The sequence below is a fragment of the Tenrec ecaudatus genome, chromosome 4 (genome assembly GCF_050624435.1).
Source record: "Tenrec ecaudatus isolate mTenEca1 chromosome 4, mTenEca1.hap1, whole genome shotgun sequence".
NCBI lineage: Eukaryota > Metazoa > Chordata > Mammalia > Afrosoricida > Tenrecidae > Tenrec > Tenrec ecaudatus.
Window position 1 is genome coordinate 26,540,528 of NC_134533.1, and position 15,318 is coordinate 26,555,845.

The window sequence follows — 15,318 nt, forward strand, 5'->3', positions numbered from 1 at the left end:
CTATGGGGAAGCTCTACTCTGCCACACGGGTTGTTATGAGTTGAAGCCAACTGGCCAGCACCTGAGCAGACAGCTTCAGCTTTCTCCCTCCGAGGCACTGGTGGGTTCAAACCTCTGACCTTGTGGCTAGCAGCTCAATGCATAACCCACCACACCACTGGGGCCCCTTAGAAAACCCTATGGGGAAGCTCTACTCTGCCACACGGGTTGTTATGAGTTGAAGCCAACTGGCCAGCACCTGCCAACAACGACCCTGCCTCCTCAGTTTGGGGAAGGCTGAGGTGTGCTGTCAGAAGACAAGAATACAAAACCCCAAACAAAAAACCTATCCCCTCAATCAGAAAGCACTCCAGGCTAATCCCATGTATTACTGGGCTGTGTTTGCCCAAGACCAGGGATGCCAACCGCCCCACAGAAGACATGTCTGGCACACAGCTTCCATAAAGATTCCAGCCAAGGGACAGCTCTACTCGGCAACACACGGGTGGCCGTGGGACGGAGTTGCTGCGATCTGCCTGTCCAGGACCAGGGCCGTCCAACATCCACGCTGCCAGGGGAAGCCACATTATGGCTTCTCCAGCTGGGCAGCGAGGACTTAAATCTCAGAAGCTATACCAAATAGCTGCAAATCAACCTCAACCTTAAAGACAGGGAAGATTACTGACAGGCCCTAGCGTCCGATAAATTTGAGATGGTTCTATTAAAATGTTTTTCTTGGCTTCCCATCAGATACTTGGCAAAAAGCTTTTTCCAGCAAGGTTTCCTAATGCTAAACTTGGAAAGAAAGAAAGGAAAAAAAAACAGTTAAGTATATTTTTTAGAAAGCGCTTCCTTTAAGAGATTCCATGAAATGAAGCCTGATTTGACGCTGATTCACTCAGCAGACAGGGTGGATCGCTGGCCTTTGCCACACGAGAAAACACAAATGTAGAATGTGCACTATTGCTCAAAAGTAAACAAATAAAAAGGTAAAATTTTAAATATGCCGTGAGCTTGTACCCCCACCTCCACCCCGCTGAGGCACCCTTGCTGACCACTGAGTCTTGCCTGGTGTGGGAACTGTGGCTGCCTGCTTCACAGTCGGACAGCCCATGGTGTTGAAGGGAAAGGGACCCAGGAGCCTTTGCAGGCCAAGTACGACAGCAGAGACTGGGAAACACAGCTGGGAAGTGGCAGGCTGGGCCCTGAGAATGGCAGGGAGCAGAGGAGGCAAGGATTATTTGGAAAAAAGTTTTAAGCCCTTTAGAGCCTAAGTTACATGTCTGTATGTGTGTGCACGTATACATGTATTTGTTTGTTTGTGTATGTATGTATATATAAATACATATATATTCAATATCATAGTCAGGGGAGGGGGCAGACATTGCAATATGGGGACTGGAAATCTGTAGTGAAACCTTCGTCCACATGCTTCCTAATGTCTTTCCAGAGCTAGGTCCAGTCCTGAATGTCTCAAGCAACTGCTTTCCAGAGCAGACTGCCCAGTCTAAAAGGCTGGGGTTGCTGCTCGTGTGCTGCCGCACCACCCGCCCCGCCCCACCCCCCCGCCCCCTGCCAGGCCACCTGGCTCTGTGGTCTGGAGAAGGCTGGGTGCAGAAGACCGGACTTCGCCCCGTGTGGCCCTCACACCTCGTGTGGTCTCAGGGGGCTGACGTTCCGCTCCTTATCCCCGACCTCCACGTGGAAGAGCAGCTCGGGTGACTCTGCAAACTAGTGAGGGCGCGGGGGCTGCGAGAGAGGAGGACACAGATCGCTAAGAACTGTCAGGGCACGTGAGCAGCATGCCACCAGTCTGGGGACCTTTCAGACAGTGCATCTCTCTGGGTTACTGAGGTTTCCAGATGGTCAAGGGGGCGCACACCTCTATGCGAATCACAAAACACTTCTGGAAAATACATCAATGGAAACGTCTTTGACAGAAAACTAGGAACTGTATCACATCACTTATGATCCCACAGAAGAAAATACGCTTGGAAACCTTGATTATATCTTAGAGCTTCAGGGCATCGCCATACAAAATAAGTACAGTGTGTTAGTTTGGGTAGACTAGAGAAACAAATCCATGGACACACACATATAGACAAGAGCAATTGAACACTGAGAAAACATCCCAAACCAGTCGAGATCAAGTCCATGAGTCCAATATTAGCCCATATGTCCAATATCAATCTATAAAGTCCTCTTCAGACTCACGAAACACATGCAATGATGCCAAATGCAAAAGATCACAGGCCAGTGGGTACAAAGTCTTTGGATCCAGTGTCATTGGAAACATCTCAGTGCTGGCAGGGGTCTCTCTGTGGCTTCTCTGGCTTCCGAGGTCTGGTTGCGTCCATGTGGCTTGCCTTCTGCAGTGTCTTCCAGGGAGTAGCAGAGAGAAAGAGAGATGTCTTCCGCCTTCACCAGATTTTCCAGAATTCTCAGAAGAAGGTCATGCCCACACAAGTCTCATTGGCTAACTCCAGACTGACAGCCTAGGCTCCACCCCTACACTTTTGGCCTTAAATTGACACCAGATTAGGTGAGTACCACGTACAGTAAGTAGCTACTGCATCTCCTCACTGTTAACGACGCCTAACCAAGAAGAGCTTTGGGCAATAGGCACCAATTCTCCACGGAATTCCCTAAGTCTGCGGACCAAAGATATGCAGCGACTCGGCCCCAGACCAAGTGCATGGGAATGTGGGTTCCCGCAGATAGAGCGAGGGTAGAAGTTAACATCTTACCGGTGGTTGCTCCTTTGACCCATTTTCTACTTGTTTGAGTTTTGGTTTATTTTCTTTTTACTTGAAAGATTTTCCTTACACGAAACTCAGAATTCGTAAGTCTACAAAGACTAGTTTCTCAGGGTTGTGAGAGCAGAGGTGAGGGAAAATGGGGAGCTAATCATAATGGATACAGGAAGGAAGATGTTCTAAAATTGAGTGGGGGTGATGAATGCCCACCCATTCTTTAATGTACCGTATATACTTGAATATAAGCCGGCCCGACTATCAGCTGAGGCACCTAATTTTACCACAAAAGCGGCATACAAAATGTGCTGAAAAACTAGGCTTATACACGAGTATATATGGTACTTAAATATCCGATGGTCTTATATGTGAATTATATGTCAATAAGTGTCATAAAATAAAAAATATCAGCAGACCAAACCCACAGAGTCGATACTGACTCACAGTGACCCTATAGGACGGGCTAGAACTGCCCCTGTGGGTTTCTGCGACTGTAACCCTATGGGACTAGAATGCCTCATTTTTCTCCGTTGGGACGGCTGGTGATTTCAAACTGCTGACTGTGCAGTTAGCCCAACCTGTGAGCACACCACCACCAAGATCTCACTACCATAGAGACGCCAACTCGTAGCAACCCTTCAGGGCAGGGTGGAACTGCTCCCAGCCAGTTTCAGAGACTATAACTGTGAATGGGAGTAGAAAGCTCCATCAAGAAGAGCTGGTGGTTTCGAACTGCTGACCTTGCCCAACTTGTGACCACTACACTACCAGGGCTCAAAAAATATAATATAAAGAACAGCTTTAGGGAGTGAAATGAAAAGGACACTTATAACTCAAATTGATGCCGAGACCTGATATATAAAAACATGAGCAAACGGACATGCCAGTACCTCTTGGAGCTGAGGAAGCCGGGCTCCAAGTTCTGCCCTCACACGGCAGCACACCCAGGGTCTCTTGGAGCCCGCAGACCTGTCTGCTTCGTTCCCCACTGCACCAGGGGGCGCTGCTATTTTGGAGCCCCCTTTATGAAACACCCTTTGACTGTCTCTCTATGAGAGTGTGTCCCTGAGACACGGGGAGGGCTCTCCTGGGACAAAGTTCACGGCGTCAGTGTGGGCACAGTGGGTGCCCCTGCGGCTCCCTCTACCACCGCCACACCGCCTGTGGTCCCACTTGCAAGGGTCCCACCGAAAGCCTGGGGTTGGCTTTGTCTAGAGGATGCGTCTATCCTCAGTCCTCGTCCTCTGCAAGCACATTCCTGCAGTGGAGCAAAGGGAGCCGGGCAGGAAAGCGGGAAGTTTACGGAGCCCAGGCTGGAGAGAAAAGTGGCTGGTTGGCTGTGTCTGCCACCTCAAAGGCTCCTGGGGGATGGAATACAAAGAAGAGTTCAAAGGCCAAGCAGGCTCCTGACTTCCACCGCCTAGTGTGGGGAGGTTAGAGGTCACTGCGGGTGGAGCCAGTGACCAATAAAAGAATGTTTGGGAGCTCCGCTCAACAGATAAACGGGGGATCTGTTTACGCCTCCCCCTTATCCACACAAACATTCCCAACGGGAGAGGCCCTTGGCTCCCAGCTTTCCTCCGTCCCAGCCTGCTTGCCTTTCCTTTGTGACGCTAGGGGCCTGGGCCTCCAGTGCTCCATTTGGCCACACAGGGGAACAGTGATTCGCCCCACCTTTCACCACAAGAAAGATGGCTGCTGGAACTCCCCCAATCTTTGAGGTGCCCCTCAAGTGCTACCTCCCCAATAAATCCGTTCCTGGCAATGTAAGCCCATACGGTCTCCGCTCCTTCGCAGACCCCAGTGGGCAGTGGGAATGAGCAGCATCCTCTCAACTTGCTTTCTGTTGCTTTCCCTGCATCCTCAGGGGACTGCGAGCTCTGTGTCGGTGGGGGCCTCAGCTTTCTTATTGAATTAATCAATGTGGCTCACAGGGCAATCAAAGGCAGCCTGGTGAAATGGCTGTACCAGTTATCCTCGCTACTTGAGGACCATTAAAAAAAAATCCCAGCGAATTACAAAACACCCATGAGCAGCCTCAGCTTGTGCAGTACCATGGGGGACTCAGGTGAGTTTAACTACAGCGCTTCACCATGAGAGGCTGCAGCTGCCTCGCTAGCCCATCTTTCCTTTCTTCTCCCTGCCAAGCAGCAGAACGTCTGTTCCCTTGCTGTTAGGGGCCGCCAGGTCGGTCCTGACTCACAGCGACCCTGTGCACAACAGCAGGAAACACTGCTGACCATGTTCCCGGCCTCTCAGAAGCGAGCAGCGGAAACCTGCTCCCCACGGTTGACCCTGCCCGGCTTTGAACACCGATGGATGCCATAGCCCTCTGCGTCACAGCAATACATGAGCCACCACAAGGCAATCAGCGGATTCCCAGTTGTGACGAGGTCGTTCAGCACGGCATTCTCACCACTCTACACCTCCACCAACGAGGTCGTGCTAGCCCATGGGGTCACCAGGACAAAACACACTCCATTCTGACCCCACGACTCTACAGGGAAGGGTAGAAGTGCCCCTCTGGGTTTCTGAGATGGTAACTCTTTAGGGGAGTAGGAAGTCTTCTCTTTCTCCCATGGAGTGGCTGATGGTTTTGAACTGTTGACTTTCTGTGTAGCAACCCAACATGTAACCACTATGCCGCCAGGGCTCCTTATAAAGCAAGAGCAATACTTCACTCGGGCAGTTGCCTTCCTGATCCTGAACTCAAAGCGGCAGTGTGGCTGCGATTACCTTCTTCATCCCAGCTCTCTGGGTCTGTGTCCATCCCGAGGGGGTCAACTCCGTGTGAGCATGGTCTCTCCCTTGGCCGAAAGCCCAGTCTCCGGGGTTCAGCTGCAAGAGCACCCAGGTGACTTGGGTGAGATTTCTTGGCAAGATGTACACACGTAGAAGGGCAGGGAGTCACCACAAAGTCGACAGCGACCTCTGCTGGCTACAGCTGTCCATGCAGCACCTGGAAACCAGCCGCTCGGGGAAATGATCTGACTCTTGTTCCTCAGGTTCCAGTCAGGCTCTCAGGAACCGCGTCAGATCCACTAGGCACCCCAGATACCTGCTGCTCCGGCAGCCCCAGAGCTACTCAGCACCAGGCCTCTGCCCACAAGTTCAGGTCTGTGGTGCCACCAGATCCCACTTGACCTCTTTATTAATTTAAAAAAATCATTTTATTGGGGGCTCCTACAACTCTTATCACGATCCATACATACACATTTGTTACCATCATCATTCTCAAAACATTTGCTTTCTACTTGAGACCTTGATATCAGCTCATTTTCCCCTCCCTCACAAACTCTTGACAATTTATAAATTATTATTTTTTTTCATATCTTAAACACTGTCCAACATCACCCTTCACCCACTTTTCTGTTGCTCATCCCTCAGGGAGGGGTTATATGCAGATCATTATGATTGGTTCCCCCTTCCTCTCCCACCTTTCCCTTACCCTTCTGGTAACACTACTCTCATTATTGGTCCTGAGGGGTTATCTGTCCTGGATTCCCTGTGTTTCCAGCTCTTATCTGTACCAGTATACATCCTCTGGTCTAGAATTGTAAGGTAGAATTGGGATCCTAATAGTGAGGGGAAGGGGGAAGCATTAAAGAACTAAAGGAAAGTTGTATGTTTCATCGTTGCTATATCACACCCTGACTGGCTTGTCTCCTCCTGCCGACCCTTCTGTGATGGGATGTCCAGTTGCCTACAGATGGGCTTTGGGTCTCCACTCCGCACTCCTCCTCATTCACAATGATAATGATTTTTTTTTTGTTCTTTGATGGCTGATTCCTGATCCTAATGACACCTCGTGATCACACATGCTGGTGTGCTTCTTCCATGTAGGCTTTGGTGCTTCTCAGCTAGATGGCTGCTTGTTTCTCTTTAAGCCTTTAGGACCCCAGACGCACCATCAGCTTCCTCCACCACATTTGCTTATGCACTCTCTTTGACTTCAGCGATTGTGTCGGGAAGGTGAGCATCATGGAATGCCAGTTTAATAGAAAAAGTGTTCTTGCATTGAGGGAGTACTTGAATAGAGGCCCAATGTCTATGTGCTACCTTAATACTACACCTATAAATATAAGCACATGATCTATTTCCCCATCGCCATATATAAATATATTTACATATGTACATACCTATACTTAGACCTCTATAAATGCCCTTTGCCTCCTAGTTCTTTCCTCTATTTCCTTCTACTTTCTTCTAGCCCATTTGACCTCTTAAAGAGGATTCACTAAGGGCTCAGAACTTTCCGAACCAGTTGCATGCTGCACTTTCGGTGGCTCCTGCCAAGAGCAGGCTAAATCAATGAGTCACTGGGGAGAAGTGACCGTGTAGTCTCAGAAGGAGCCTATACAACGTTGTCTATACAACAAAGACCAACCTGACTGGTGGTCCACGGCAAGAGTCCCGTCATCTACTCCCTTGCCCCCCCACCCGGCCCAAGTAAGGACGTTGTGATGGAATGAATAAAGGTTATTTAAAACTGTTTGGTTTGTGGTTGATCCCTGACTCTGTCCCTAACAATAACCCTCACCCTAATGTCGCCCCAAATTTAAACCTAATTCTAATCCTATCCCTTTACCGAACTCTACCATCTAATCCTAGATCTAGACCAAACCCAAACCCTGCTAGTAGATGTGGTCTAACACCAATGCTAGCTTTAATCTTAACCGTACCCTGGGCCCTAACCATTGTTCTAACCCTCGCCCTCTCCCTACCCCTAACACTAAACCTGATAAGTATAACTTAATCACTAGCACAAGTGCTAAACTTAAACAGATGCTGGAAAGGATCCTAGAGAAAAAAGAATGCTGTAACTGAGAGAGGTGAGGCTTTACTTGTTGAAGCAACAATGGTGCTCTGTTGAGTGGGACACAATGAGAATTCGCTCTCCGAGGGGCAAAGCTGACCTGAGGAAACATTTGGCAATATGGCACTGTGGGTCAGACACTGGGCTGTTACCTGCAAGGTCAACAGTTCAAACCCACCAGTGAGGTCTGAGAAAGCCGAGGCTGGTTGCTCCTGCAAAAAATTCATAATTTCAAAAACCACAGAGAGGGTCACCAACAGTTGGAATCGACTTCATTTTCAGTTCCCACAACTTGGAAGGTGAAGGGCAGGTGCTGCTAGTACCTATCACTTGAACCTCGTCCTCCTTTGAATCTAAGTGGGAAGTGCGGGGCCAGATCATCTCACCTGTATTGTCCATCGGTCTAGGCTAGAAGCAGAGATTTGGTGGAAGGGTGATGGTTGTGGGAACAAGGCTCCTTGGAGGAAAGGGAGCAAGACCTCAGGGGGCAGTGGGGAGGAGTGCTTTGGACAGTCAGGAAAGCACGCGAGGGGAGGAGGCCTCAGAAACTGGGAGAGAGCCGACAAGGAGCAGCGAGCTGCCAGGACAGCCTGGATCTTGTAAGCTGGCACCTGCAGGGAGGCTATCAGCCACCAAACGAAACCCCTGCCATCGAGGCAATCCCAACACAGCAGCCCCGTGGAACTGCCCGCAGGCTGTCCAAGGCCTGGATCGTGATGGAAGCAGACTGCCACTGCCTTCTCCCACGGAGCGGCTGTGGGGTTGGAAGGGCGTTGGCAGATGAGCAATCAACCGCTGGCCCTCAGGGCTCCTTATCCACCACCAAGAAGAGGTAATCAGCCCCGAGGGCTCGAGGTGCCAAGGGGAGAACCGATGACCCCTTGGTTATGAGAGCCATCCAAGAGAACAATGCTCCTCCTGGGGACAGGCTTCAGGCAGTTTTTAAAAGCTGATTGGAACATGACATGGCTTAGCCAACCCCTTCATTTCACCAATGAGAAAACGAGAGCCTGGGAGACTCGCTATGGTCCCCTGACTAATGGGGTCAGAGCCAGGGCCCAACTCCAAGCCTCTGGACTCCGAGTCTGTCCCTCTGTAGCCAAATCACATGGAAACACCGGTTTTGAGTGACCCACATGCACTCTGGCTCAACTGCTCTTCATGTAAGCGACAGCCAGCTTGGACCTGGGTTCCCAAAGCGGGCCCCATGGAACTACTGAATCCTGGGCGCCGACTCTGCTCCCAAATCGAGTGGTTCTCTCTTTCCCAACTTGAAGGGCGTGTAGAAGGTAACTGGGGAAAACTGGCTCTTTTTTTGTTTTTTTAACTTTCTGTTTTTCCTTTTCCTTCCTTAGTAGCCAATCTATGGCTTCAAACTCGAAACTCACTGCCATCGAGTACATCCTGATTCATGGCGACCAAAGACAGGTAGAACTGCCCCAGTGGGTTTCCAAGACTGTAACTGCCTACAGGAGTAGAAATCCCCTTCTTTCTCCCAGGAAAGCACCTGGTGGTTTCAAGCTGCTGACGAATTTGTAACCACTGTGTGATCAGGGCTCTCGCCTAGGGTTCCCCAAACCACCAATACCAGCAAACATCACACACCTCACAAAGAGAGGTAGTTTCAGCCATCAAATTCGGGATGAGGTCGTTAGATTAAAATGGCTCCCCACCTCTGGTTTAGAGCAAAATCTACAAAGTTCCAGCCTGGGGTTCTGAACTCAGATGAGGTCAGTGGTTAGCTAACCATCTTGAAGGCCAGAAGCATGTCCACACAAGCTGCTACTGGAAGGACAAGATAAACCACCTGCCTGGGGGACAAAATGGACCTGCAATTTGGGTTAGAATGCCCAAATGTTTTCATAGGGGACCTGAGGCCAAGAGAAGGTCGGTACTGGCCCAGAAGGCACAGAATCGGTCACCAGCAGGGCTGGAATTCTACCCAGGCCCAATTTAATCTATACCCTTAATCGATATGTGATGCAGCCATCCTTTAAGAAACTCAGGACCACATGAAGGGGGTGGTGTCCAGGGTAGGAGGGACTAACAGAGCCATTGACCTCCACTCCCTCCTAAAACCCTGAGAAAATAATTAAGGGGGATCTTTCTAAATTTTGTTTTGCAAAATGTTGTTAATGTTATTAATACACATATACTCAAAGTACATGCCAAGTCAACCATGTGCTAAGTTGGGGTCTCCAGAGAAGCAAAAACCAGTGACACTTGTATATGTTTGTAGATAAAAAGATTGGTATCGACAAATAAATGGCTTACACAGCTGGAGAAGTAGCTAAGTCCAGCCTGGCTCAATCCAGGGTTCTCCTGACTCGTGGAAGCTGTCCAAGCAGAGGTGGCAAGGGTGGAGGTGGGGGCGCACAGGCTGGCAGATGCAGAGGTAAATGCTTCTACTGTCAGTAGTCTGACAGCTCTGGAATCTGCAGTCTCACCCAGTAAGGCAACAGGAGATGGAGGAGTCAGTTCCCACAGAAGGCCAAGAGGCACCAAGGAGCCCAGTGGGCTCAGTGTCTTCCTTAGACAAAAAGCCACGCTCTCAAGGAGGTGTCACCAGGCTGCAACCTCATTGATAGGTCGGACTCCAGGCCCGCCCTTACCCAGGAAAGTCTAATAGACGGAATCCCGCACCATCACAGACGTCTCCACACATGCCATTCAGCGACGCCGATCCTGTCCTTCGAGTCTTGCAGGCCCCCACCCGGCGCGCTGCTCTGAGTCGCTCCTCCCCAAGAACAGAGACTGCTCCAGACAGTCAGCTTGACCCCGTAGACGGTTCTTAAAACAAAAGAATGCTCAAGGTAGCGGTTTTGCTCGTCAAGCTAAACCAGTGCTTGTTGTTTTGCTTTTGTTTTTCTAATATTTTCTGCTTAAGGTTTAAGAACGACCTTTGTTGTTGTCAGGTGCCATCGGGTCCCAGTCACAGTTTTTCTCTAATTCAGGGGGTTAAAAAAAAAAGAGCCTCCTAAATCTGACCACAGAGTTCTAATAAATGTTCACTGTTGGGCGGAGAAAAGTCTCGGGACAAGTCTCAGGAGTTCACAGAAAATCCTTGAGAATTTGAACTCTTGGGCCACGGTTCATAGAGGTGGTTTTCCATGCAGGCGTGAACCCCTCAGATCACAAGAACGGGAGCGGAGAGGACAGCAAGGCAGCAGAAGCCTGAAGAGCAGGGGTGAGGTGCTCGCTGATCACAGCCCGGGCAGCTGCACCCTAAGCCTGGAGCAGAGACTGACCCTGGTGACCCCGAGGAAGCCCCGGAGCTCAGCACCCTGGGGCGGGAGCAAAGCTGGAGGTAAAAGCAGACAGTAAGCAGCCCAGATCTGCTTCACACTCTACACGGCCAGGTGACCGCCTGTGAAGCTGGAGGCCCACTCTCTGGACTAGTTTAGCAAGGCAGGCTCCTTATTTACTGTGGCTCTTCTAGCCAAAGTCTTTCACGCCCATCAAACGGCCTTTCTTTGCAGTAGTCTAATAAGAAGGTGGGAGAAAGATACTGAAAGGATTCACCTCTAACTGCGAATCGAATTCCCTGGAGTGTTCTTCTGCTGTGTCGAAAAGAGGAAGCAGGAGGAGGAGCTCATGACCAGCAAGAGCCAGGAGTGGAGCATGTCCTCTGGACCCCAGGTCCTAGCACAGTGACCCTCCTGTATCCAGAAGAGCAGCAGCACAATGAGGCGTCAGAGCATGGCACTGGGGGTGGACTGCCCAACCCGCGGGGCAAGGTAAGCTGAGTGCCTCTGTGCAGGAAGCTGGCGTGTGGGGTGGGGCGTCTCTGGGCATAATTGGGGAGGTTGGGCTTGCTGACCCACGAAAGCCAAGCTGAGTGCCTTCCAGCTGAGCCTTACTAGAGGGAGCACATAATTCAGGGGGCTCGTTTGCGGAATGGATTCCAGTCTGAGGCTGAGAGCAGCGTGCTGCCTCCTGGGCATTGATTAGCAGTCCTGAAAGAATTTTGTGACAGTCAGGGCCTGAGCAACTCTGACCCACCCTGTAGCTCATTAAACTGCCTCAATCACCCCCTTCCTTCATCACGAGTAGGGTCTTGAGTTGGTGTGGCCACTGGGTGAATTGGAGAATCGACACGAAACAGTAGAAAATGGTGCGCGTGAGCTCCCACGTGTGCCCAAACAGTGTTCTGTCACACCTGACTTAGACCAAGGGAGTGGACACGTATACGAAAAACAGAATCGCAGGCTCTCCTACCTGTGGGATCTGGCTCATCGATACAGTGGAGGAGACAGGGTCCACTCGCACAGTCGTGTGGTCCCTCTGTTCCCACGTGAGCAAAACCTCCAGCCCCGTGTCACCACCTGACCCACCCCGAGGCTGCTTGACCCTGGCCTCTTACCTGCCTCTGCATTTCTTCGATCTGCCTCTGGGGGATGCTCTGCAGGATGCTATACATGTCTGACATCTTTTCTTCTGGTACCACCACAGACGCTCTGGGGACGACAGCACAACAGGCCATAAGCAGACAGCCTGTCGTTCTCACAAGCGGCAGCGAGGCCCGGAGCTCTTCAACCCCACCGCACGGGCCTCCCCTTCCGCCCGGACGAACTTTCCAAAAGAGTTCCTGGTGCTCACTCAACAACTCAGCTGCTCACGTGTACCGCCCACCCCCACCACCCCCTGCCCCCTGCCCTCCATCCGGGCTCTAGCCACTGTAGGACCCTTCCCATCGCTTGAAGACGCCACGCTCTGCCCCTCCACTGGGCCTTGGAGCATCGGTGCCCTAGTCTTCCCTGGCCTCCACTCCCTCTTTGAGCTAGCCATTCCCCTTCTCCCTCACCTACCGACCCCAATCTATCCATTATTCAGTAGAAGGCACTTAAAAAAAAAAAACTTCATGGAAAAATGGAATGAAGAGATCATGGAAAGTTTCTTGGGACTTCCTGAGGCCCCGCATGTACATACGATGGGTGCCTACTATGCACTGGGTGCTATCAAGACACAGGTGAACAGAGCAGGCGAGGAAGGTGGGGAGCAATCCCCGAGGACCCCTGCGGGGAAGAGTAGAGGACCTGGAGTATCTGAGCCAAAGGACAGAGAAGTTAAGGGCCCTGAGGAAACCGCCTCCCAGGCAGGTGCCAAGCACAGCAAGGAAGCCCATGATGGTGGAGCAGAGGGAGCAAGAAGGAGAACCATGGGAGGCGAGGGAGGGGAGGTCCTAGGGCCTTTCAGGCCTCTGTAGGGACTTCGCTCTTACTGGGAGATGGGAAGGCTTTAGAGGTTTTGGGCAAAGGCATGGGTGGCAATTATGTGATTACGTCCCGGGCTCACTCTGCCTGCAGTGCTGAACAGCCACGGGAATGAAGGTCTGGGAACTGCCGTGCCCCACTGTGGACGCTAATGAGTAAAGCGAAAGTGACCCAGAGGGCTAATGGGAACGCGGACAAGGACAGCTGAATAAAGCGCTGGGTGGGGGACACTCTCAGCAGGGGCGTGGCAAGCCTTTCAGGATCTTAATGGTGGCACTGGATTATTGCCAGAAAGGTGGAGAGGGACTTATATTCAAAGGAAGGTGACAGGCCGCCATCACTGAGGTGGGTGCTGCTATTTCTGACTCTGTCCGTCAAGAAATGTGGTTGCCAGGCAGCATACGGGAGAAACCCAGGCTTTCTACTCCCATAAAGAATTACCCTGTCCTATAAGTCAAAATGGACTCAGTGGCACTGAGTATACAGATGGGAAACTGAGGCTCAGAAGAGATGACGTCATTTTCCAGGCTAATAGAGCTAGCCAGCACTAGCCTCAGAGCTCCACCGTGTATCCAAAGTCACAACTACTCAAAACCACAAAGCCAAACTCACTGCCATCAAGTGCATGCTGACTCGCACCGACCTGGAGATCAGGGTAGCACTGCCCCTGTGGGTTTCCGTTTCCGAGGCTGGAATGCTCTATGGGAGGGGAAAGCTCCCATCTGTCCCCCTTGGAGCGGCCAGTGGTTTCAAACTGCTGACCTTGAAGTGAGCGGCTCAATGCCTAACCACTATGCCACCAGGAACCCTTACGACTACTCAAGGAGCTCCTGATTCTTGTAAGGTGATCCTTCCCTTCTCGGCTTAGAGCTCCTGCCTCTGCGAGCCCCCGTGTGATCGGCCAAGGGGTGGAAGGGGGTTCCCCGCTGGGTTCTGCACATGGGAGACGACGACAGCCTGAGTGAGTGAGTGAATGCGTTTGACTCAGGTTCAAGCACCCGTGGTGCTCAGACTGGGAGAGCAACATCAGAGTTGGGAGCAGAGGAAGCAATTTAAGCAATGGAGGCAAGGACATGCCTGAGACACATTAACATCAATATAAAAGGAACTAATTTTCAATCATGTTTAACCATCAAAACAAGCAGAGAAAAGAGGAATTGTTGCGTTCACTGCAGTACTGACCAAGCAAAAGCCACCCCGGGCATGTTTCCCAGTGTCTGTCCACGTGCAGACACTCGACTCGATAGTGACTCTGGAGCTGGGGATGAGGGAAGTTGTGGCTACAAATCAGAGCCAAGGAGGCTTTAGAAACTCAGATCCCCTGGGGATCGGGTCAAGGAACCCTAGTGATACAGTGGTTCCAAACTGGGCTGCAAACAGTAGGGTTAGCAGTTCAAAACCACCAGCTGCTCTGAGGGAGGATGGCAAGGCTTTCAGCGCCTCTGAAGAGTTAGGGTCTCAGAAACGCACAGGGGTAGTTCTGTGAGTCAGCATCAACTTGATGGCAGCAAGTTTGGGGAGTGGGTCCAGGAATTGTCTTTTTTTTATTCTCTCCTGGCTGCTACCCACAGTTCGAAACCCCCAGCTGCTCCACAGGAGAAAGATGAGGCTTTCTGCTCCTGAAGAGTTCCAGTCTCAGGAACTCTGAGGTAGCTCTAGTGTGCCCTGCAGGGTCGCTACGAGTTGGACTTGACTTGACAGCAGTGTGTTTGGTGAGGCGAATCTCAGCAGAAGTCAAGAGTTGAGAAAAACCACCTTTGCAGGCCAGAGGTCAACCTTTTTTTCTTGCTAAGGGCAGGAGCATAAATATTTTCCAGCTTTGTGTACCATACAATCTCTGTCACAACTCCCCGACTCTGCCCTGTAGCCACCAACAAGTCCAGTGAGTGGGGGTGTTTGTAAATAACACCCTGCGTACAAAACCACGTAGCCTGCCAAATGGGGGGTCTTAGCTAGCCAGTCCCTAGCACGAGGCCCCTACCGTGGCCCTCCTACTGGACAATGTGGCAGAAATGACCAGGACGTGTGGACAGCATGTTCGAACCTGGCTACGCATTTCCATGAGCTCTCCCTTCCCCTAGTGGGTAAGCACTGCAGTGACGCTGGAAGACGGGGCCGAGCTGCCCCTGCGAGTTTTCCAGACTGCAACACTTGATGAGAGCAGAAAGCCTCATCTTTCTCTCAGGGAGCCGCTGGTGGTTTCAAACTCTGCCGTTAGGGTCAGCAGCCCAGCGAATAACCCCTAGGCTACCAGGGCTCCTCCGGAGGTTCACTAGCGAGTCATGAAGGCTCACCTCTTCCAGTCAAGGACTTCAGAGAAAGGGAGGATGTAGGAGTCTGCGATGACCACAGGGACGCAGCCAGCCTGCAGCACGTCACTCAGCACCGCCTGGCCCAGCCGAGCGCCTCGGAGAACCACACAGAAAGTCGCCTCCTGCGGGAACATGAGCCAAGACAGGACATTAGAAAACCGCCCTGCCTATCCACTCCCTGTGATCCCCGCAGGCCCCAAGATCCCGGAGCTGAAGCCACTCCTTGTACTGGGCGTGCTCCACAC

The 15,318-nt window shown here is 51.4% G+C and overlaps 1 protein-coding gene across 2 annotated transcripts in view; it reads right to left on the reverse strand.

Moving 5' to 3' along the window:
* Positions 1–15,318, reverse strand: part of EXT2 (exostosin glycosyltransferase 2) — a 142,224-nt gene that overhangs the window by 97,911 nt on the left and 28,995 nt on the right. For both annotated transcript variants that reach the window (XM_075545851.1, XM_075545850.1), the window contains exons 6-7: positions 15,056–15,195; positions 11,912–12,005 (exon numbers count right to left, since the gene is read on the reverse strand). In XM_075545851.1, coding sequence (XP_075401966.1) covers positions 11,912–12,005; positions 15,056–15,195 — 234 coding nt within the window. The remainder of the gene's footprint in view (positions 1–11,911; positions 12,006–15,055; positions 15,196–15,318) is intronic.